Below are 24,074 nucleotides of genomic sequence, written 5' to 3'. Positions count from 1 at the left end.
CATAAAATTGTTTCCAAGATGATTCGCTCTTAATGTTCAGACGAATTTCGATGACAATACGCAGAGAAAATCTGGGAATTTCTTTTCACAACTAGAGTAAACAACGCGACGACGAGTCATCGAAAGCCGCGTATCCTTAGTTCTGGAAAGAACAATATTGGGCGATGAACTCGATAAAGCGACATTTGTCAAATAATACAAATTGCCTAATTGGTAATATATGTAATTACACACACTGGCGACATTGATACGCTTTATAAATAATCGATGCGGAGAGCGATTAGCGCTGGAGAGGCTGAGAGAACCGAAAAAAAGGTGAGACCAGAAGAATTCGGCTCGTCATCTGTCTAAAATCAAAAGGGAGCAGCTTGGGGTATAGTATACCTCTTCAAGAAATTTAGCCGATGAACCGAAGTGAACCGATGGAACTTCTCTCGGAGATTTTAGGCGCGACGATGCGTCGAGAGCAGCGCTGCGGCTGCGAACCTGGCATATTTCTATATAAATCCGGTGTACTGGAGGGGAAACCAAACACTCCTGTTGCAGCCGCCTTTCGAGCAGGATTAGCCAGTCACTCAGGCCAGACAGCCAGTCAAAGGATACACACTAACCCGAAGGATAATCCACGCCACCATGTTCACCAAGTCTATGCTGAGCTTCTCCCTGGTCGTGGTGAGTAGCGAAAAGGATGTGCATCCTGATCAGTGCCGAATGTGTTGTGTTAACCAGTGCTACTCAAGTGTCGCCCAGAAATATATATATTTGTTAAACCAATTTAATTTGACTACCTCGTGCTGCCTTGTTTGACGAGCAAGTTAAAGCACAATTAAAATTTGCTTGGTGGCTGCACCTTTTCTCAAGCGTTGAATCATTAGTAGCATCCGCAGATAAATTCAGAACTAAGCTGCCTAGAGGCCGAGTACATTGAACTGTTCCACACTTCCTGTTGTGTATTTTATGGCAATAAAAACCAGAGGGTAATCAAACCACATCCTCTTCCTCCTTCCTCCTGCAGGCCCTCTTTGCTGTCTGCCACTCCAGTCCCGTTCCGGATAACAATGGCAAGTATACGGTTCCACAGCAATCCTCTAGCGATGGAAAGTATCGCCCCAGCGACGATGGACGCTACCATGCGAGCTCGCAGAACGAAGGTATTGTCGTGAGACCACCTTACAAATATCGTGCCTTCTGCCACGCCCACTGACTGCATGTCGCTGCCGCCGCCCACTAACCCTGCCAGCAATGTGAATCGATCGAAAAGCAAGCCCGACTTGCCCAGATACTAACCTACCCATGCATACTATATATACATGTATATTTGTATAACCGACGAATCCGATAACACACTTAGCCATACGAATAATCTGCTGACTCTCAATTAGGTTCAAGCTCAAGGCTGACGTCTGAAATTAGCGAAATTGTAAACAAAACTCAGAATGCACGGGCCTTGAGCTGAGCTTCTATCACTAACCAAAGAACACACACAACTTGAGCACTCTGATATTAAAAATTCAATCTTTTATACTCGCACTATAGGCCGGAGTGGTTCGCAAGACAGTTTAGGTAAACTATGAAGGGAAGAGAGTTTCATTAATTCATTTTTCACACAAAAAGCAGTCAAAATCTTTTCTAAAAAATATCATGGTTTCCGAACTATTGTTTATGCGGTCTTAACTCGAATTAAAACCTAAATTGGAAACTTGTTTTAGATTAAACTGCCTCCTTTGTACAAAAAACTTAATGAGAAACTAATTAATATTGTAAATATCTAATGTTGGATATGTATAACTTGAATAGTTTCGAATAGTCACTCACCCAAGCACTCAGACAACCGGAAGATACTCCGAATGGGCATCCCACTAACCTATGTGATTTCTTTTTCCCCCGAAAGGTCGCTATCATCACATGCCCCAGCCTTATAGGCATGTGGACGATCAGCGCGAGCTAGGCATCTACCACCACATTCCCAATCCCTATGATGGTGGGTATGGGCCCTATGCCGGTTTGAACCTTCCCTATGTCCATGACGACAGGCCCTACAAGTGAGTAACTCAGCCCGATTGAAAGGTGGACAGTATTTTATAAGAGAATATATTCCCATTTCAGCCACGACCTGTACACAGTAAGTAACGCCGAGTTTAACGTACCAGCAATTCCCCTGGAGTACGGCTTTCCCGATCATGAACCCCTTCACCAACTGAGCACACAGTACTAAGAATCCTCAAGTACCCACAAGATCCCCAGTATTCCAACATCCGGTCAACACAGTGAATCCTATCCCCCACAAACTAAAACCCCAACCCCTGCATTCATAAACAATACAAGCAAAAATGCGAACGTTTTTCGGCCCTGCAATTAATACGAAAATTCCGCGCTACATGACACCCCCACACACGGTATCCTGCATGACCACCCAAAAAAAAAAAAAACAAACCCTTCACCACCAAACACCATGCCACACACTCGCATGCACACACGCTCGATCAGAAACCACATGAATGATCACACTCGAACAACAACAACACTCGCAGAGCACGACCACCAAGAAACCCACCACCACCACCAAGAGGACGACGACCACAACCACCACGACCACCACCACGCCCCGGAGTATCCTGTTCAACTACGACGACGAGGGTCGCCACAAGATTCTGCACAAGGAAGAGGTCCGCAAGCAGGACAAATACGATCACTCGTAAGTTTCTGTGTGGGGAAGCAATACGCTATTTTAAGATTCTTATAATTCTCAAGTGTTTTTTTCGACCTGTGAAGTGGGAAATTTTGAGTCCTTATAATTCTCAAGTGGTTTTTTACTTATTTAATATTTTGGATTTTTACTTATTTATTATTTTTATACAGATTTTTTTTTGTCATTTCTTAATTCGTATTTTAAAATTTTAATATTACCAGATTTCTGTAGTTTTTTGTAGCTATATATATACTTTCTAACAATTAGTTTATATTCCCTTTACCAAACAGTTACCTGACCGAGAACGGAATCTATGGCGAGGAACAGGCCAAGCTCCATCACACTGGCGGAACCCACGCCAAGGGCTTCTATGAGTACACCGGAGACGATGGCAAGCTGTACCGCGTGAACTATGCCTCCAACGACGGTGGCTTCATGCCCCAGGGCGACCACATCCATCCGATCCCCGAGGCCATTGTCCGTGCCCTTAAGTACGTGGAGGAGCAGCACAAAGCCAATGGAGGAGCTCAGTTCGACCATCGCGGCTTCCGCATCAACCACATGACCAAGGACATCAAGGCCCAGATCAAGGCGATACATCTGGATGAGATGCCCAAGGAGCTGAGCGATCAGATCCGCATGCTCGAGCACGAGGTGGAGCTGGCCGAGGAGGAGGAGCGCGAGGAGCAGGCCGAGCTGGAGCGCCTCCGCAAGGCCGCCAAGAAGCAGAAGTCGCACTAAGCGCGGGTCCCGAGCTCGCCTCATCCACAGCCATATGTTCCCGCTACCCAAGCCCCCAGAAACAGTCCTAGTCCATCCAAAACCCAAAATCCAACACCCCACTCCATTCCCCATGCATTTGCCCCGATGATCCTGTTGATCAGGGCAAACCCTATAACAAGCCATCGCAATACCGAAAAAAATCCACAAAAAAATGAAAGGAAGGTGAAGAATGTCAGCATCGAATTGCAACCGGAGAATATTCGTATATATAGTCCGCTCCTATGTTATTTCGTATTTATTTATCTGTCGAACTTGTCGAATTTGACGATGTTGCTATGCATAAGCTAATTAATTTGTTATTATGATATACCGAAATAAAATCTAATAAATATTTGTTAAAACTACCAAGAATTTTGATTTGAAGAATTTGAAGATCACCAGATACCAAGAATTTTGATTTGAGGAATTTGAAGATCACCAGATACCAAGATTTTTTCGTTTGAGGAATTTGAAGATCGCCAAAAGGCCCTTGAGTTGAACGGCACATTGGGTTTTAAAGGCCGAATCGCAGTTGATAATGAGAGTATCTGACATTTTGGCAAAAATATAATCAACATTTTCAGTACACAATATACGGGCGGTGTTAAAGAATTGATGGGTTTGTTGAACCGACTAAGGCGAGACAAAAACAAAACAAGTCTTAATCTAAGTACGTGTTCTCTGTAGGCGTCGAATTCATTTCGGTATACACATTTCCGATAAGCGGGAACCGACCCAATTTTTTCAGGCTGATATTAGGCCTGACCTTCCAACCGCTGGACTGCCTTTTTTTTAAGATTAGGTTTGACTTTACATTTTCATTAATTTTTGAAAAAAATGATATGTGAAATGTTTTTATGACTCAGTGAATTTTTATTCACTCATTCAACTTTCATATAAAGTTTCAAAACACATTTCAATATATTGTTTTTAAGCTTAGAAGCTATTTGCAGCACACTTTTCAGCTGGTTGAGAAATAGATAGAGCTTTTAAGGCGTTAACGCTAGTAGATGAGCTTACTGATCTGTAATCAATAGATAAAAGAAAAAATGGCTGACTTCAGCTAACCGAATCAGTAGAGTAAACCTTCTTGGTAATATTTCAAATATTTGTATTAGCTAAAGAAGGCTTTAAATATTTTAAATATTTATTTGTATTAATTTAAGAAGGCTGAACACTCGTTTTTACTCAACTAATAAGCAAACTTAGTGCTTGGTGATGGCCACATTGGCTGGAGCTGGCTGACCGGCATAAAATGCGGAGTTGACACCGTCATCTAAAGAAAAAACCACATAAATCAGGGTTCTATCTATATATTTAAAGGTACTTACAGGTGATCACGGGACGGAAGCCATTGGCATCGGCCAGGTATTTGACTCCTACTCGCAGACCCTCAGGGGTGATGAAGGAGTAGGCCCCCTCCACTTGCTCCTCCTGCTGCTGGTTGCCAATGCTCACAGGCACTCCCCGCTCCTCGCCATGGATGCCGTTCTCCGTCTCATAGTTGTAGGCATAGGAACCAGCTCCGTAGTTCACATCGTTCGTCTGCTCCACAATCCTGGCCTGAGCAGCGGCAATGTAGGGATTGTACTTCTTGTAGAATCCATCGTAGAAGCGACGCAGATTGTACAGATCGCGGTTCCTGTAGTACAGATCCCTGTAGTAGGGGTTCCTTAGGTAGGGATTGTACTGGGGCTGTCCCTCACATGCGATGGCAGCCAAACAGAGCACAAGTAGGCAGGAGAACTAAAATCACTCGAAAATTAGGATCACAGCACTTTCAGGAGGGTTCTCTCCAATTTACCAGCTTTAAAAACATTTTTATTTTTGACGACTTTCGGCGGTGATCTGTTCGACGGAACTGTAACAGCGTCCTCTGCTATCGAATCGTTTTATAACCAACTTGGAATTCCAGCCGAACCATTTTGCATAAGCATCAAATTTCAGTCCATAAAATGTATTTTATTCGACCAGCACACTGTGGATGGAATTGCCGATTTTTTAGCATGAGCTAAGGCATTTAAGAAAGAGCAGTGCAAGAAAGAAATATCCACAAAAACGTACCAATCAAGAGCAGTAGTTTTAAGTTTCACTATTAAAAGAGCAAAGACAAATCACACGAAACTAAAATATTAATTAAATGAACGTATTTCCCCAATAGTAATAATTCTATTTGAAATTTTTTTAACAAAAATGGATATTCATATTGGAAAATAACAATTATTTACCTAAAGTACTCTCACATAATTAATAACACGCCATTTAAATAGTGTAACCAATTTTTTTTTGCCGATATATAGGTAACTTTACCCACTGTGCAGCGGCCATCGTATAAACTCTCGTGCCGGAGAGTTTGGCAATTTCCGTTTAGAATTTAGATTGGTTTTTATTATAATTCGCGTATCTTTTGTTTGTATAATTAAAATTTAGAGTAGCGCACAAAACGATTGCCTAACAAAAAACACAGCTGGGGGGCGTTAAGTGCTTAATCGTGTTTAAGCATATGAAGATATGAATGCTAATTTCGATTATAGACATATTTTGTATTCAGAAGGGAAATTCGAGAAGCCAGTGAATAAATTAATGGAGAACGAGATTTACATTTTCCATTATTTTCCACCCACTTTGGCTTCCATCACTCCTACGATTACAGATTAACTAACATTCGCAGCACGAAAGTCATTTATTAGAAACAAAACGGTAATTACCCCATTTGATATTTCTTACTTAGGTAATCAATAAAAAAGCTAGCAAAGTTTGGATTTCGCCTCAACCCAACACAATTGTGTCGAATATAATTTATTGTTTCCATCTGAAATTGAGGTGAATAAAGCATGAATGGGCTACTGAGACCCGGGCACATGAATGAATATGAATGAAGTTTGAGTTGGCTGTGGAGAAGATACTTTGGGGGCGGGAGGTATCTAGAGGATTGGGGGGAAGTCATCTCGATTGCATCGCCGGCCTTCACATTTCGCGTGCGATTTGACAGCAGTCAACGAGTGCAACAATAGCTTTGTAATTGTGTCTACACTAGTCAGCAAAAGTCGCGTGCCAGCCAAGGCGAGTTTTCGTTTTATTAATTGGAACCTTTTACGAGCACCTCAAAACGAGAATACTATTTATTGAACTGCCGAAATTAGCATTCCTATGGCTGCGATAGCTGCGAACAAAACAAATTGGGATCAATAGGCATCCGAGTTAGCCCAAACAAATTCGACTTCTATTCAAAACAGAACCCGACTTTGTCCACATCTGGGACCATAAATGTCCAAATGCTGGCCATTCCTTTACTTTATGGTTCCGATTCTGAAGTGGCGGCTTGGCGGAATGCGTTAAATAAGATCTGCCGAGGGGCAGACAAAAGATCTTTATTAGCTAATTAGCATAAACGAGCCGCTGCATATTTGTCGCCTAATTAATTGGCTCGAATTTATCTAACTTCGGTATTTAAATATTCATTGAAGATTTGTGTTAGCTTTGAACTAGCTTTGCCTTTCAGTATCAAAACTTGTTGTCAGTGGCTTTATAAATTGTTTAACAGCAGACTAAATTTGTTATCAAGACATACAAAGAAGTTTCGTTTACCCGGATCGGCTTACCGCATGCGGTAATTTAAAAATAATATTGAATAAATAATATTAAATAAAAACGATGACAACCGGAAGGTACTATACAACCACAACTTTATTTTTTAATAAGCTCTTCACACTCCAAAGGCAAACCCATTTGCCGTGAGTTTAAAGAACAAAAATGCCCAACACTTGAGTGACAAAACAATTAGACCATAAATTATTCAATGCCCATTTTATATTAATGGCAGTGGGCCACACCGCGTCCCTTAGCGGTTATAAAACTCACGGTCTTTGAATGCCAGAGCCCAGTTAAGGAAAGGAGTGGAAATGGCAGCAGGCAAAAGGCAGCAGAAAATGGGAAAACAGCTTTCCTACGGGGATAATATCTTCTTTGCCAACATGATGTTCAAAACGATGGGCTTCGATCTGTTTGACTCACCCAGACCCAGATGGAAGAACCTTCTGCTACGCAGCTACTTCGCTCTGTGCTTGGTGAGCAAGTGTTACTGGGCTTTAATGATGACTATCAGGATCCTTCAGTGGGAGTCCCTGGAAGGTACCTCCAAAATTATGCGACAAAGCTTGCACTTCTTTTACATGTTCAGCTCCGACGTAAAGTTTTATGATGTATCGAAAACGCCTACGATTGCTGAGCGATAACTTGAAGAACTTATATCCGCTTGGTGAGAAAAAGCAAGAGGATTACAATGTCCACAGATTTTACCTATCACGAGTAGCTCGCTTTGTTTCGTACTTATATTACTTTACAATGGTTTCCATGGCATTTTTACCTCTTATTCAGTCCTGCATTATGTACCTGATAGGGTTCGGTAAAGCCGAGTTTCCCTATCTACGCATTTTCCCCACGCGTTTTAGCTTCAATTCAGGAACTCCTTTGGGTTATTTAGTGGCCTATGTAATTGACGTTACCTATAGTCAGTGTACCGTGAATGCGAACCTGGGGACAGACCTTTGAATGATGAGTATTTCGAGTCAGATCTCAATGCACTTTGCCTATCTGGCTAAGCTGATTTCATCCTATTGTCCAAGTAGAGAAACAGAAGAAACAGACTGCAATTTTCTGGCAGGGGTGGTTACAAGACATCAACTTATTCTTCGGTAAGTTGAAACCATTTACAAATTGGATAACACTCTTATTGACTTGAAATGTGTTATTTTTAGCTACCACAAGGACGAAAATCGTGTATTTGGTCTTCTTTTGGCCTCCAATCTGTTCACCACTGCCAGCTTACTTTGCTGTGTGGCTTACTATATCGTCGTGCAGGGTTTAGGTCAGGAAGGCTTCTTGTATATGATGGTCTTTGTGAGTGTAGCGGGCCAGTTTTATGTGGTCAGCTTACACGGACAAATGCTCATCGACTCGGTGGGTAAAAGTTTTCATATTAGTTCACTCATAAAAATACCATTTCAGAGTACTAAAATAGCAAAGGCTGCCTACGAAAACAGGTGGTTTGAGGGTTCTTTGCGATACCAAAAGAAAATACTCTTTCTAATGGGACAGGCCCAACGTCCTGCAGAAATATCGGCAAAGGGAATTATTATTATTTCGCTCGATACCTTTAAGATAGTAAGTTGGCTCTTATAAAACCATATATCAATAATCATAATCATTTTTGAATCCCTCGTAGTTAATGACTATAACATACCGGTTCTTTGCGGTTATAAGCCAAACTGTAGGAAAATAAATGTTTGTTAGTGAAATGTTAGAAATGAAAGAAGTATCACTTTAAGTACAAAATGTATGTATTGTACGGTATTTCAAAATCATACTTTAATTGTGGAATAGTTGACTTATTTCTATAAAATAAATTTTGTAATGCATTTCTGTGGGTATTTTGCAAGGTTCTGCGCTCTACATGTGCTGGCAGATACTGAGTATAGATATTCGCTCTGCCCGCTTCATGGGACGCTGCCGAACATGCAATAAATGTAACAAAACAGAACGCTATAGTCGATGGCAACGACTATGAAATACCCATTATTCAAAAAGGGGAGTGCGAGGGAGATTTGCAAACAGTAAGTGATTGAAAACAAGATTCCACTCTTCAGTTGCTTATAACTTTTCAATGAATGCTCCGATTGAACCAATTCTATAGTAATATTTTAAACAAAATCGAATTTACTAATTCGAAAAAATTCTCTGCGCAAGCAGTTAAAGAACTCACATGCCAGGAACCTACTTCCTAACTTTTATAGTTTCCGAGATTTCAGACTTCAAATAGGGTCGGAAACCTTCTACAACCGATGACAACCGGAAGCTATTATGCAACCACAACTTAAATTTTTAATGAGCTTTTCACACTGGAAAAGGCTAACGCCATGAAATGTGAGTTTAAGGAAGAAATCGCTCAATACAAAGTGACAAAACAATTAGACCATAAATTATTCAATTGAAATTATTCAACCATAAATTATTCAAACCTCCTTTAGAGGTTATAAAACGCTTTGTTTTTAAAAGTCAGTACTCAGTTAAAGTAAGGAGTGGCCAAGTCAGCAGCCAAAAAGCAGCAGAAAATGGAAAAGCAGCGTTCTTACGAGGATTACACCTACATGGCCAACGTCATGTTCAAGACCCTGGGATATGATCTATTTGACTCATCCAGACCCAGATGGCAGAATCTTCTGCTACGCAGCTATTTTGTGCTGTGCGTGGTGAGCAACTTCTACGAGGCTTCAATGGTGACTTTAAGGATCCTTCAGTGGGAGTCCTTGGCCGGTAGCCCGTCCAAAATTATGCGGCAAGGTCTCCACTTCTTTTACATGTTCAGTGCCCAAGTGAAGTTTGTCACATTTATGACATATCGAAAACGCTTACGTTTGCTGAGTAATAACTTGAAGGAAATATATCCGCATGATGAGCAAAAGCAAAGGGAGTACGGTGTGAACCGATTTTACTTATCGCGAACAACTCGCTATGTCTTAGGTTTATATTACTTTACAATGGTCCTCATGGCATTAGGACCTCTCATTCAGTCCTGCATTGTGTATCTGATAGGGTTCGGAAAAGCCGAGTTTCCCTATCTACGCATTTTCCCCACGCGTCTTAGCTTCGATTCAGAATCGCCCTTGGGGTATGTGGCCGGCTATGTAATAGACTTTACTTATAGTCAATTTATCGTGAATGTGAGCTTGGGAACAGACCTATGGATGATGTGTATTTCCAGTCAGATCTCAATGCACTTTGCCTATCTGGCCAAGTTAATTTCATCCTATTGTCCGAGTAGAGAAACAGAAGAACAAGACTGCAATTTTCTGGCAATAGTGGTTACAAGACATCAACTAATTCTCCGGTAAGTTGGAACCACTTACAGATTTTTAAAAATCATTAGATATAAATACTTTTAAAAAATAGAACATTTTTTTTCCAGCTATCACAAGGATGTAAATATTGTATTCGGACTCCTTTTGGCCTCCAATCTTTTCACCACTGCCAGTTTACTCTGCTGTATGGCCTACTATACCGTAGTGCAGGGTTTTAACATGGAGGGCATTTCGTATATGATGCTCTTTGTGAGTGTTGCAGCCCAATTTTATATGGTCAGCTCACATGGACAAATGCTCATCGACTGGGTGGGTAAGTCATACGATATTGAGCCCCTTAATTCAAGAACATATTTCAGAGTACCAAAATAGCAGAGACTGCCTACGAAAGCAGGTGGTTTGAGGGTTCTTTGCGATACCAAAAGAAAATACTCTTTCTAATGGGCCGGGCACAACGTCCTGCAGAAATTTCAGCAAGAGGAATTATTATTATTTCTCTTGATACCTTTAAGATAGTAAGTTTGATAGATAGTAAAATGAATTGTTAATTTTAATTTTTGAATCCCTCGTAGTTGATGACCATCACATACCGTTTCTTTGCGGTAATACGCCAAACTGTAGAAAAATAGATATTGGCTAGCAAATTTTGTATGTCAACTAAGTAGAACACGTAAATGGCACTTTTTAGGTACTTTATACTTTATTAAGTAATGTAGCAGCATAGATTCCAAACTTTAAAAATCTAAATTATGCCTCAACCTAGAAATTTCAATCATTTCCTTTAGTAAAAATGACTTTATGTCTATAAATCAAAAAATACTTGTACTTTTAATACTGCACTTAACTATTCCGTTTGCTGAAACAAATGAACTGAGAGAAGCCAATATGAAGATTTATTGCAATGAATTTGTGCCCCTCGGAAGACAAACTTATATCGTTATAACCATGGAAATTCTACCAGTTAAGTCCACCATTATAGTATGGCTCAGCACGCCGGACTACCTGTTGGCCTATTTTGAAGTTGGAAACGTGATAAAAGAAATGCCGCCAAAATTTGAAAAGACCTCATCAATCAGTAATGAGCTTTCGTTTCTCGGAATTAAAACTGAAATAAAACCCGATTATGAAGAGGGGTACTTCGCAAACCTAACAGCTACTTTTTGGACTGCTAGTAATACAGCTCTTTCGCTTCTTGGTCGAGTAAAGCCAATTATGATATATGAAGTAATACAAATCGTATCTATTGTTGTAAGTCTTCCTCAGCTGTGTGCTCCGCAATTGACAATGCTGGCGTGCTCAGATCCCCAGTCCCCAAAAGAGGTTCTGATCACTCGGGGATTTCTTACAAATGCACAATTTCTGGAAGATTGTGACTTAAAAATGAGTGATTTTTATAATTGGACCCTGAGCGATGCAGTTGGGTTAAGTGAGTAGTCCTGTTTAGTAAATCACCTTTTCTATCCATCCTTTCCACAGCACAGTTTGCATCATATTCTACAGATAATCCTTACATTAATATTCGACCCTTTACATTACGGTTTTCTACTACCTATGAATTGTGGCGAAATTTCTATGTTCTACAAGTCGAGGGAAGGTCCAATGGATATTATTTCGGAGCTCGATGTTATGTCAAACTTATTATGGGTCCGGTGAAATCCGTAATTCTTGGCGGAAGAACAAGGCGGGCTCAACAAAGTGAAACACTTTGGATGAACGGCTCCCTGAGTTACGATTTCTCCAAAAGAAGTGGGGATATTCAGTTTTCGCACTATTATTGGAACTGCTATTCATGGGACGACAATCGAAATCGCTTTTGCCATCGGAACATATCGTCGGGTGAGATTTTTCATAAGCCACATTAAAAGTAACTTTAAAATATTCTTCTTTAATAGTTGCTGTGTTTTCTATTCCTGCCAATTCCCTAAAGCCTAACTGCAGATATATCTTTCGTTTACAAGTGATTAGGGATGACGATCCAAATGTTTCATCGCAAGCAATGCAAGTTATTACCATGACAAAAAATAAAATGCTACAGGTAACCATAGAATGCATCAGGAATTGCCAGAGGAATTACTTTATTCCCAATGCAAAGGTTCATCTTCATTCAAGATGCCTAAATTGTGGCAGGAAAAATTTTAGAACTCAGTGGTTTATTGATGGTCAGCTAGTGGTCACTGGTCGCGAATTAATAATTAACTTAAGGACACCATCGAATGTGACCCGGATCAGGTCTGTCGTTTCTTCGGAAGATGGGCGTCACGGCCGGATGAGTAAAGTCCTGATAAAAAATCCTGGGCCCTCCGGTGGAACCTGTTCCATTTTTCCAACGGAAGGCCTCGAGGCTGTGACTGCATTTTTTCCTTGTTGTCGAAACTTTGTGTCGCTAAACCAACCCATAGAGTACTGGTATTACGCGGGTTCAGTTCTTCTTGGAACTTGTCTTGACTGCAACTGCGAGATTTACTTACCTGTCACTGATAGCGTAAGAGTTCTGGTATGCGATGTATTGTACGCATGCCACACCAGTTGGATAAGGGTTAAGATCAATGCTCTAAGAAATATTCCGCATAATGTGCCAAACCTTCTGGAGCCAGGACTCCTGCCTCGGTACTTGCAAACCGTACAATCCATAATGCAGCACTTGCATAACACGGATTCTGGAGTAGCTCTTTTACGGCATTTCACAACCATTCATCCTCAATCGCGAAGTTCTCTCGCAAGACTGGCGAACCTAACCTTAACTTTAGCGTACCGTTTGTACCCCTCAGATCAGAAAAAGGATACCTTATTAATCATGTTGGTAAACAAAATTAATGATAATTTCGACGAAATATACCTTGATGATGACGTGCACTTTCTTACGGAACAACCATTCATCAACATTAGACTAGCCTGCTTAGAAGTATTCGAAGTAATGCAAGCCTTATGCCAAAGAACTTCTCAGTACCATAGGGCACAAATATCTGACAACTTAGAAGAGCCTCTTTTGGAAAAACTGATCGCTACGCCTCAAGCGTTGGAGAACAAGAGAGGCGTGTTCAGGCTTTCCACTTGGCAAATGGAGCGTCTATACCGCCACTTAAATTATCTTCGGGATAATGCCTACCGAACAGAGCTTGGTAAGAAAAGAGGGGAGAAGCAAAGCTCTGTAACACTTGATATTCAATGCTTCAAAAAATTCCCAAAGAAAAAGATTCGAGTACACACCCGCGATCATTTTCAGTGGGTTCTTGTTGCGCCGGGTGTTTTTGAGGACGTTATGGGAACAAACAAGGGAAGGGTCTGCCTCAAAGTCGTGTCCATTAAACAGGAACTGAATTGGTGGTACCCACTCGAGAAGAAGCCTAGTTCTCTTGTACTCTCAGTGCGCATTTATGAAAATGAAGATAATTTCACTGTCCCCATCATTCTAAATCGCAGTCGGCTTCTCTATAAGACCATAAATACTTATAACAACGATTCCTTGGTAAAGCTGCGGAGCAAGTCGAGAAGTAAGAAGAAGTCTTCGATAACAGATGAAGTGCCCAAAGCTGGGATCTACGTGAATTGCATGAGAGAGGGAAGCCTCCGAACCATAAGGACTGTGGGTATTTACCGCATAGTGCTGATGGAGCACTCGGTGCTGGCCATTCACTTTACTAAGGCCACTCACAGGCTGCAGGTTGTGACGAAGCTGAAAACGAAGCCCTTGTTCCGCGAAATTTCCTCTTCCAAGTGCATTGTGCCTGCGCGCACTAAGAGTAAGATCATTCTTCTGCGGAATAACTGCCATCAGGCTCTAAGGGCATACCTTGCATTGCGAGTCGCCTCGAACATTACGATCAGAAATAGCCCTAATACGCCGGTGAAGAATGGCCCAGCGACCTTTGCGTTCGCCTTTCAAATTCGCAGCTGTGAGACCTGGTCATATAGCTCTAATCCCGATAAGCAACACTGGGTACACTACGGATGCTATCCCACGATGTCCCTCAGCGTGAGGACTGGCGTTCGTTGCAAATGCAATATCCTGGGGACATATACCAACTACTTGTACTACATTCCCAGCATTGAAGTTCCTGATTGTGTCTATACAGAACCACATCTCAATGTTTTCATTCTTTCATTTTATATCATTCTATTTTCACTTATACTGATATGGATACTAATGCTCTTTGTTTACCGAAATCGCCTGCCCAGCAAGACCATTTTTATACCGGAATTCGAAAGGGATGATAAGTCTGCTGAGGAGCTACATGATCTGGTCATATCCTTGAGGACAGGGGGCCGCCTTAATTCTGGAACCACCGCATCCTTAGAATTGGTTCTTTATGACGAATTGGAACAGGAGCGGTCAATCAGGGTTGTACAGGATCCTGAGCATATATTTCTCAAGCCGAATACCACACTGTACCTTTGGATCCGTACTCGAGATATCCGTATACCCACACGGGTTTTAGTTTCCCATAACAACGCTGGACGTTTCCCAAGTTGGTTCCTGCGTCGCATCGAGGTGAACGACATTCAGACCCACGAAACGCAGGTCTTCATAGCCCGGCAATTTGTGGAAAAGAAAAAGTTACTGTTGTCATCGAACATGATTTATAAGCAGGGAGATGTGCGGTTCTTTGACACCTGGAAGGGTAGATTCTACATGCACTTCGAGATGCTCTGGATCAACTGGTCCCTGTGGCAGCCAGTCACCGGAAGTTGGAGGGAGTCCACCCTGTATCCCTACATGACTCGGGGCAAGCGATTCTGCGTGTTCATCAGCAAGCAAATGGTCAACCTGACTGTCTGCGCCTCTTACTTTGGCCTGACAACAACCGAAACTTTGCAATTATTCCGCAGCATGTTTCTGGACTACAAAGACCTGGTAGTGCTGAGTAGTATCTGCTTTTTCATGGATATTTTCCTGTCATTTTTGTTCGCTGCCGTGAACTGGAAATTCTGTTAAAGCGGCTTTATTAATAAAATCAATGAAATATTATTAAAAATTATCACTATGCTTGTAATTTAAATGTATATCTAATGGTTGAGTGCGGTTGTTTTAAAGCCATGGGAAAGAAGAGCTCGATGTCAGAATATTGGCGTGACAAATTCTCAGATATGGGGGGAGTTCCTAAGTTCCCAGGTTCCCACTCGCGCATATCAAATGGCTTGGCCGCGATTTGCATTAATTAACCATGAGCCATAATCGACGACGCCCACGTGCCGCAGATCGATCCCTCTGCCATTTAAGATGTTTGTCAATTTGCATAAATCACATTAATTGGCTGGGCCCAACGATGCTCGGATACCCAGACGGATTAGCATGGTGTTAGCTTACTAAATGCCAGGCCGATGCCATGACTCATAACTGGAGGTAATGTGCTCCAGTTAAGCGCTTCCTGGGCACACGAACCAGTTAAGGCCGCCGAAGCAGAGCACAGTTGGCTTACGGCCATCCTTGACCATGAAATGGGCAGCTAATACCTGGCTGAGGTGGCCACTTTCCCACTCCCCGCGAGACTCCAACTCCTCCAATGTGCAGTAGCTGGGATCGCGACATGACCAGAACCACTGACATTTAACCGCGCAACTGGTTCGCCGCTGCATCCATTGGCTGCTTGTGCTGCGGTGGGCAATTATTTATTTATGCCTGCATTGACATTAGCATTAGCCAGCGCAAAGTATGCCAGGCTGGACCGCAGGCCGGGCCACAAGTTGGCCAAAAGGCGGCTCTAGCTTCTTACGCAACAGCTAAATCAATGCGGACAACCCATTCGCAGAGATGCCACTCCGAAGACCTGGCTGCTTGGGAGTTGTCTTTTGGCTATTAACATTTGATCTTGAGCTCGAAAGGATTTAGCTAGCTTTTTTTTCTTTAAACGATTTTAAGAGCCTATGCAATCTTGGCGTCACAGAAATCTCTTTAGCTTTGGCTGGAGATTTTAAGACAGTATGAGACGTAGGCGAAATAAAAATAAAAATTCCAAAACTACCATATTTTTATCAAACCTAATAAACGCTTCTTAAAAAATCTTCTCTCTAGGAAATTTGAAAATGAGTTGTAAGTTTTAATTTAAAACTTTAATTTAAATTTAAATTAAAAAAAATATATATTAATACAACATTTTATTTTAGAGGTACAATATCTATTCAATATCTATCTAATTATCTACCTGTCTATCCATCTATCTATCTATCTTTCTATCTTTCTTTCTATCTATCTATCTTTTTATCTATTTATCTTTCTATCTATCTATATATCTATCTATATATCTATCTATCTATCTATCTTTCTATCTATCTATCTATATATTTATCTTTCTATCTATCTATATATCCATCTTTCTATCTATCTATCTATCTACCGAAACTTCAGGAGATTTAAAAAGAATAGCAATTAGGAACAATTAAGTCTCGGGAGATCCATTATGTAAGTTAGGCTTTCCATAAATAATAATAGCTTAATAATGTTACAAAATCGATAGGTTTTCTTTGAGGTTCAGGTCTTCGTTTTATATTCCCTAATCGATGTAGAGCATTCCAAGAACAGTGCAAAACCAATCCAATTGTCCAGCAGTCTCAAAACAATAGACAGAAGTTAGCACCTCGGAGCAGCGCTTTCGCGTGGCCAGCATGCCCGTCCCCCTGCTGGGTATCAAATTGCAGACACTACTCAAAACGTCTTCAAAACAAATTACGCTGTGTGCCGTAAAGAACGCGCCGCGACCTTCAAAGTGGACAGCGGGCGAGAACTGGTTGGGACAACCAGAATATGACCATATAGCCGCATAACCAGACGGCGGGTAGCCAACTGACATTTGGTGGCATCGGGTTCTGTAATCGCAGAAGCCATGCGTAACATTTCAAGGTTCCGCCGCCTAATAACAAGCCCAGATGGGAAATGCTCGGCCGAGAACATAAATCTCGGCAGGCAGACAGCGCTTAAAGTGGAAATAAAGTTTTCTTGTTAAACACATTTAAAAGTAGCACAATAAATATTAAAATTAATACACTCGAATGTCTTCATAATTATTGCACTTCAGCTGAAAAAAAGAGCGAGGGAACAATCATAAGGCAATGGGCACAGACTTTGACTTCCACCTCGACGGCTTCGCCTTTAACTTGCTCAGTTCAGGCCCCGAAAAAAAGAAAAACTAACTACTCGTACTATATGGATTTTACTTTTTTCCGATCTTTTTTGGTTGCCAAAGACAATAACAATACAATACGGCCACAATCTTTGGGACAATCTTGTCACGAAATTCTGTCGCCGTCTGTGTCGGAGTTGCAGTTAGAGGCAGAGGATGGCGTTTCAGGCCGGAGTTGCAGACAAAGTCTAAGAGTCTGGCCCCATCTGCTGGCCCAAAGCTATTCATTAGACGCGCCTACACTTTGGCAGCGACGACAACAACTTGGCGTTTAGCAATTTCTGGCATTTTGACCCCGTGCACGGCTTCAGTTTTAGGTCTGCCCATGGGCTTGGGCTTGGGCTTTGGGTTTCGGATACTGGGTACTGGGTACCTGTAACGCCGCTCCGATGGCTGCCTGACTTTGATTGCGATGCCCGATTAATGCAGCGCATTTAAATGTAATGGTTCACCCCCCAAAAAGCACTGGGTCTGCCCCACTTCGAGTCAGGTGGCAACGCCGGCGGCGAGATCGGTATCTTTATTATCATTATCGTTTAGATGGGGCGTATCCATAAACAGTTCTTCTTTCGTCGCTTGCTGGGTGCCGGCACTGAAAGAAAAAATGCCTAATTAAATTAAGTAAAAACGTGTTATCTGCCGATCTAAAGAGTCCCTTAAAAGCTGGCTAAAGACATCTTTCAAACGTTGATTTAAAAACATATTTAAAATTTGTTCTTCAGATTTTTGAAAAGTAATATTAATAACATTTCTTTAAAAATAAAAATGGAAAATGTTTTTACCAACTATTTAAAACTTTTAAACCAAGTCAGAAATGGAACCCTAAAACGAGAAGCCTATATACTTTTCCAGATTTTATTCCTGTGTAGTTATTTCCGCCGGCTGATGCAATTACCAAGCAATAGATTTAAATGTGTGTAGACGCTCTGGCTGTTTTGCCTGAAACAATTGCATAAATTACGTGTACTTAGTACAGAGTTAGTTCTTTATTTCCAGCCCAGAACGGCAGAGCCTCTGAACCTCTCTTGGCGCTTCTGCTGCTCTTTGCAAACGGCGCAGCCGACTGCGACAGCGACTTAGGCGTTGAATCTTTAGTTTAGTTTTTAGTTTTTCTTCTCTCTTCAGCCAGTCATCTCGACAACCACCCACCCATCCCCAGTAACCCCCTCCAGCCAAGTTGGCAGTTAGTTGTTGGTTGTTAGTTGTTCGTTGTTGGTTTTGGACGTACTCGTGTCGCAGCTTTGCATCTTGTCTATGTGTGTGCAACGCTTTGCCAACTGAAACTGAATTGTTTGCAGCCTCGCCAGTGCAATTTTCGTATAAATAGACTCACCTGCCGGCATTGGGCATCATTAAATAAAAACGTTCGTTCAATTAACAACTGCAGTGCGCTGAGGACCAGTCGAAAGGATACTTTTGCCTTTTGGATTACACTTCCGAGCTTCGAACAAGATGAAGAACGTAAGTGGCCGAAAGGATTCGTGTGAATAATAGAGAAAACCATAGTATTCAGTTGAAGGATGATCTCTTACCGAGCTCTCTTTGAGATACATTAGGAGAAGTGTCAAATACGATATAGTGAAAATGCTGATTATTAATGTGCCACAGGTTGTGAGATATAGCAGTTAGGCCATTTTAAGGATTTTTCAAGAAAAGATACTAATACCTTAAAAAATAGCAAGATTATTTTAAAAAATCACAAGTTCTTGTAAAGAATAATGTTTCAAGATTTAAAAGGAATAGAAAAATTTTTATAAAATGGGTCAGTTGTCTTGAGCCCTATATTATTTATATTACTTATGTTATTTTTAACTAGTGAAATCTCACTTATAGACTAACCAAATTAGTATTTTATAGTAGTAGTTACCTTCAAAGGTGTCAAATATAGACCTGGGCATTCGGTCGCTGCCCCATATTCCCATAAAACATATGACCAGACATGCCCGGGTGATAAAAGCTCTCGTAAATCAATCGCCTAAGGTGAGCTGCATAGCTTTTGAGGCATTTATTACGGCTCGAAAATATGAAACAACGCGAGGCCCTTTAGCGTTTCTTCGCTTAAATCTTCCGCAATTACGAGAGCCGCCGGCAGTAAAGGCGGGTGCAAAAACATATAGCATATTGCCAACGGGGGCAGACACGTCTTGCCATTTGAATGGCTTAAAAGCCAAAGGCAATTAACGGATTCAGACCCAGACTCGGGTTCGGATTCGGATGCCGAGGCAGCGTGTACGCCACGCAAAGGTCACAGTCAGACCAATGGACCAACACCTGGCAGCTGTCCATCGGTCTGAAAAGTTCAGACACGAACTCGGAGTCCCAAGTGGAAACCCAAAAGTAAAACCTATTCAGCTCAGTGGAGAGACAACTGCTTAAGATCTAGGGTGAGCTCGAGGTTGTCAAAAAAATGGAAATAAATATCAGCCGAAGACACCTTCGAGGGGACAGAGGACCACGCCCCGAGATTTCTATGCTCTTTTCTGTAGAAGTTAATTGAGTCGGTCGACATCGAGTCTGTGAGTGTGGAAATGTGGAAAATATTTAATTGCCATCTATTTGCCGACCTCAAAAGGTGTCTAAAGAGCTCGGCATGTGAGAACAGCAAATAAAATAGCTAAGGCAATAAATCTCGGCACTCGGGCCCGGTGGCATTGCATAAGACTAATACTCGCAGCATCGGGGCACGATTTCAAGATGTTTATTAGCTCGGTTAACATTGCGGAACTCTCCATTTCGTTTCGTTTTCCCTTCGACAGTTTGCTCTCTGTCTGCTGGTCGCCGCCTTGATGAGCTGCTGCCAGGCAGCCCCCCAAAAGGCGGACGTGCCCATCGGCATCATAACCCAGGAGTCCAACATAGAACCAGATGGTTCCTACAACTACGCGTAAGTAATCTAAAAACCCATTACAATCATTCGGAAAATCATTAGTGATCATAATTCAATGTTCTAAGCCAAACACCTTAATCATTGTTTAAGCAACTTCGAACTGTCTTATTAACAAGTGTTATAAGTCAGCAATTAAAGTACTTGTTAATGACATTATTAGCTTTTCACGCTAATTGAACTTCAAACTTTAATTATCTCCTGGCTCTGAAACTTATTGTAGTTAAAAGCCGGGCTTAAAAGATCTGAGTTATATAGCTTTTTAAATCTGTCCGTTTTGAAAATAAAATTCCAAAGCATACTTTGGGGTCTTTTGAATAAATACAAGTATTAAGCTTTAGGAAAACCCCCAAAAGTCACTTTAGTCTCTGCCATTAACCAATATTGGATAAACTAAATCTTCTTGTTACCCCCCAACACCACTTTCCCTTAACCCATACTTACTAAACAAAACCAGCTATTGGCTTCTATAAGAAGCCCACAAGAATATGCTAATTAAGCTAACGAAATATGGATTAATGAACCATATTTAAATCGAAGTCTGCACAGAAAGGCTAAAAGTTAAACTGTTGATTGAATATTAATTTGATTTGCCTGGCGCCAGCCGGATGACGCATGAAGACAAGGTAACCGAAAATAGCAGCTTTTAAGATATATTCGCAAGATTTCAAGGTGAATTTGGTTAAAGACTGCGATTATATGTATTCTTTCGATTGCTTGGTACTTGCAGATACGAAACTGAGAATGGAATCAAGGGCGAGGAGACCGGAACCCTGAAGAAGGCCACCTCCCCGGACTCCAGTGACGTGATCATTGCCCGGGGATCGGTGTCGTACACCTCGCCCGAAGGCAACCTGATCACCCTAACTTACACGGCCGATGACGAGAACGGCTTCCAGCCGCAGGGCGACCACCTGCCCACTCCCCCACCAATCCCACCAGCGATCCAGAAGGCCCTGGACTACCTGCTCAGCCTGCCCCCGGCAAAGCGTCGTTAAGGATGGAGGACCCCCCGTATGTTGACCAACGATTGTGACCGACCTCGATTACCATGTGTAGATGCTGCGCTGTTGCTACAAGTTGATTGCTGCAAATCCCCCATCCCGAACCCTAGACAATCACACATAAGACACAAGCCAAGGGCTGGAGCCTTCTCCTCCTCCTCCTCCGTCTTCTTTCACACAGGAGGTCGAAGGTCGGCCAAATCCACTGACTGAAGAACACACACTCAAACGGATTTGAGGGACAGACACCACACCGAACCACACAACACGATGATACTGAACTACCCAGTCTGCTTTCTTGCTTTCTTCCACGAACTCTCCTCTTCAGATCTTTTAGTCGCCGGAACTTTGCCATTTTCGGACTCATGTGATATCGTCGATTTATCAATGAAATCAACAAAGAAAATGTAAAAAAAATAACAAGCAAACAAGAAATTACATAAATAATATACAGGAATATATTATCCACAGCAAACTTTGTGTAAATAGTCTGTAAATTAGAAACATTTACACGTAGTCTAAGCCCAGATGGCGATTCATTGCCTCGGTTGTTAGATAAACACTTGTGAAGAACTATGAAGATATTCTTTAGCCTTAGCTGCAAATAAAGAATTAAAGATTCTTTCGAAAAGTAAACAAGTCAGGCCTTTTACTGTTGTGGGCAAGCCCAAAGAGGGGCAAACAAATGACCTCTATTAATCCTTAATAGCCCAAGTCTCAATAGCTAAGATCTGGTTTCAAAACGACTTTGGCTTTTAAAGAATTCCACTCCCACTGACACTGATAATCCGGCGGATCGTATTTCCAGCCAGTGTTTTCAGCTTCTGTTGCGGCCATAAATCTAGGTGCTCAATTCCTCAAATAACCGCGATGACAAACGCTGAAAAGAATTAATGAATGCACAAAACTCGCTGGCCAGATGCACATACATTGGGTATATGGTTTACATGGGAACTATCTTAGAGACCAGCCGTTTATTCATAGATTCTGCCCAAAAATAACGACGTCTGTTTTTATTGTTCCATTCGGGTTTGCACTTCAAGGCAAGATTTGATAGATTCATTTTATGCAAAGTGGCCAGACGCAGGCTGGCAAAAATGTGGTCATGTCGCCTCGCGATCGCCGAGAACCAGAATAGGAGTGATGCCGATGACGAGTGCCCATAGAAGATGGCACAACACTATTATTATTATTTATTTATTTGAAAAACAATGTGGAGGCTGGCCGGAGTCGAAGTTGTCTGCACCAAATTTCACACCCATTTTCGAAAGGCCAGCGGCGAACGGAACACGGCGAAACAAGTTCAATATTATTTATTGGTCACATTTTAATTTGATGTTAAACATTTTAGTACAGGAATTTTTGGATGGGTCTCCGAGTTTGCTAATTTCGTTGCCTATATAAGAGTCTTTGTTTGCCGCTGGGGATCACCAGTCGCCTCGAGACACCAGCTTGGATTGTATTAATTGGTATCGATAGAGCGTTGAAAAGAGATCCCGAAATGAAATTTCTCGTAGTGCTTGCCCTGTGCGTGGTTGCTGCTGCGGCGACGGAGAACAACGATCCCATCTCGCAGGAATCCAATGTGGAATACAATGGCAAATACCATTATCAGTGAGTTGGCTGTCAGATATAGTAACTTCAGGGACTAATTGGTACCTCTTCATCCAGCTATGAGCTGAAGGATGGCTCCAAGGCCACTCAGGATGGCGTTCTGAAGACTGTGAACGCCGATCACAATGGCGAGGCGGTCAATGGCAAGTTCTCCTTCGTCGGCGACGATGGCCAGACCTATGTGGTGTCCTACACGGCCGACGAGAATGGATACCGCCCGGTGGGCGACCACCTGCCCACGCCACCACCCACTCCGGAGTCTGTGCTCAAGGCCCTGGAATACATCCGGCTGCATCCTTACACCGTTCCCGAGAAGAAGCACTAAACTTCCCGCTAGAACTGAGCCAAAATGTGATTGGAACCAAAAGAACTGAGTCAGAGTTAAAATATATAGTCAAAGAAAACTAAACAAGAGATTGGCCAACCGGAAACAAACGAGTTCAAATAGTTTGCTTCACTGTTTCACTGTTTATTCAGGGCTGGAGCTCAGCCGAAGATCCCCTCTTCGAGGAGCCACTGCACCATGTGTGCCAAAATGTGTGTTAAATTTGCCTTACTTAGCAGTTTTTGGCTCTGCTGGGCATCTCGCTAAACAATTACTAATTGAAAGCTAAATTGTTAAATAAGCAATTGAAGCCCCAGCAGAGTGGCAAGAGTCTCAAGGCCGAGTCCGCAATCAGCTTAAGTGAGATTGGGCAGCAGCCTTAGAACTCCGACATCGACTAGGCAGAACCAATGGGAATTATGTAAGCCAAACAGAAACCGAAAGTGTGATTCGGGTTTTGTTTTCCTCGTTTTAATTTACATCAGTATGTTAATTTTAAGGGCAAGCACAGTCAGAAGCTTAGGAATACCGGGAAGAGGTTGGAGAACATTTCCCTTGCCCCGAAATTTAATCAGATATGTATCGCAGGTGATTTAAAAGTTTTGTCGTTTGGCTCTTTTGTCGCTGCCCCAGCGAAGTTCATTGACCATTCCGTTCCCGAAAAGAGTCTAGGCTCTATGACACAATTGTGGTTAATATTCGCAGCAGATAGCCAACTATGGGTATATGTAAGTTCGCAGTGTTATCATTTCGATTTATGGCCAGCAATACTCTAAATTTTTTATGGCTCTTTTGTCTCCAGCGAATACCGTTAGAGTTTCGAC

The 24,074-nt window shown here is 41.9% G+C and overlaps 6 protein-coding genes and 1 pseudogene across 12 annotated transcripts; 6 read left to right on the top strand and 1 right to left on the bottom strand.

The window, feature by feature from the left end:
• The first annotated feature begins 510 nt into the window (after positions 1 to 510).
• LOC108022238 (larval cuticle protein LCP-30) lies at positions 511 to 3,816 on the top strand. 4 transcript variants are annotated; one of them, XM_050887749.1, is made up of 7 exons: positions 511 to 672; positions 1,016 to 1,061; positions 1,537 to 1,563; positions 1,892 to 2,042; positions 2,107 to 2,122; positions 2,532 to 2,695; positions 2,980 to 3,816. In XM_050887749.1, the coding sequence occupies exons 1-7, from the start codon at positions 634 to 636 to the stop codon at positions 3,428 to 3,430; spliced, it is 894 nt and encodes a 297-aa protein (XP_050743706.1). In that variant the 5' UTR covers positions 511 to 633; the 3' UTR covers positions 3,431 to 3,816. The 4 variants fall into 4 exon arrangements, with proteins under 4 accessions (XP_050743706.1, XP_050743708.1, XP_016946585.1 ...); XM_017091096.3 differs by having other exon boundaries at positions 512 to 672; positions 1,016 to 1,151; XM_050887751.1 differs by lacking the exon at positions 1,537 to 1,563.
• Positions 3,817 to 4,581: 765 nt separating this feature from the next.
• Positions 4,582 to 5,324, bottom strand: LOC108022091 (larval cuticle protein LCP-22). The gene is made up of 3 exons (XM_044091911.2): positions 5,256 to 5,324; positions 4,783 to 5,197; positions 4,582 to 4,727 (listed from the first exon to the last, which is right to left on the bottom strand). Exons 1-3 carry the CDS (start codon positions 5,268 to 5,270, stop codon positions 4,657 to 4,659), a joined length of 501 nt encoding a protein of 166 aa, XP_043947846.1. The 5' UTR covers positions 5,271 to 5,324; the 3' UTR covers positions 4,582 to 4,656.
• A 2,056-nt stretch (positions 5,325 to 7,380) lies between these two features.
• LOC108022089 (odorant receptor 49a-like) lies at positions 7,381 to 8,815 on the top strand (annotated as a pseudogene).
• A 746-nt stretch (positions 8,816 to 9,561) lies between these two features.
• Positions 9,562 to 10,937, top strand: LOC108022416 (odorant receptor 49a). Its single transcript, XM_017091303.1, has 4 exons — positions 9,562 to 10,337; positions 10,416 to 10,617; positions 10,668 to 10,823; positions 10,881 to 10,937. The coding sequence occupies exons 1-4, from the start codon at positions 9,562 to 9,564 to the stop codon at positions 10,935 to 10,937; spliced, it is 1,191 nt and encodes a 396-aa protein (XP_016946792.1).
• Positions 10,938 to 11,066: 129 nt separating this feature from the next.
• Positions 11,067 to 15,299, top strand: LOC108022211 (uncharacterized). 4 transcript variants are annotated; one of them, XM_050887878.1, is made up of 4 exons: positions 11,067 to 11,508; positions 11,572 to 11,734; positions 11,785 to 12,144; positions 12,201 to 15,299. In XM_050887878.1, exons 1-4 carry the CDS (start codon positions 11,107 to 11,109, stop codon positions 15,239 to 15,241), a joined length of 3,966 nt encoding a protein of 1,321 aa, XP_050743835.1. In that variant the 5' UTR covers positions 11,067 to 11,106; the 3' UTR covers positions 15,242 to 15,299. The 4 variants fall into 4 exon arrangements, 3 of the variants coding, with proteins under 3 accessions (XP_050743835.1, XP_043947894.2, XP_043947895.1); XM_044091959.2 differs by having other exon boundaries at positions 11,067 to 11,734; XR_001768033.3 differs by lacking the exon at positions 12,201 to 15,299 and having other exon boundaries at positions 11,067 to 11,734; positions 11,790 to 11,929.
• A 3,463-nt stretch (positions 15,300 to 18,762) lies between these two features.
• Positions 18,763 to 21,950, top strand: LOC108023113 (endocuticle structural glycoprotein ABD-4). Its single transcript, XM_017092379.3, has 3 exons — positions 18,763 to 18,884; positions 20,180 to 20,307; positions 21,038 to 21,950. The coding sequence occupies exons 1-3, from the start codon at positions 18,876 to 18,878 to the stop codon at positions 21,303 to 21,305; spliced, it is 405 nt and encodes a 134-aa protein (XP_016947868.1). The 5' UTR covers positions 18,763 to 18,875; the 3' UTR covers positions 21,306 to 21,950.
• Positions 21,951 to 22,755: 805 nt separating this feature from the next.
• LOC108022209 (endocuticle structural glycoprotein SgAbd-3) lies at positions 22,756 to 23,313 on the top strand. Its single transcript, XM_017091063.3, has 2 exons — positions 22,756 to 22,925; positions 22,983 to 23,313. Exons 1-2 carry the CDS (start codon positions 22,813 to 22,815, stop codon positions 23,248 to 23,250), a joined length of 381 nt encoding a protein of 126 aa, XP_016946552.1. The 5' UTR covers positions 22,756 to 22,812; the 3' UTR covers positions 23,251 to 23,313.
• Positions 23,314 to 24,074: the final 761 nt, after the last annotated feature.

This window comes from Drosophila biarmipes, chromosome 2R (genome assembly GCF_025231255.1).
Source record: "Drosophila biarmipes strain raj3 chromosome 2R, RU_DBia_V1.1, whole genome shotgun sequence".
NCBI lineage: Eukaryota > Metazoa > Arthropoda > Insecta > Diptera > Drosophilidae > Drosophila > Drosophila biarmipes.
The sequence above is the reverse complement of the archived record's forward strand: the minus strand, read 5'-3'. Positions and strand labels throughout refer to the sequence as shown.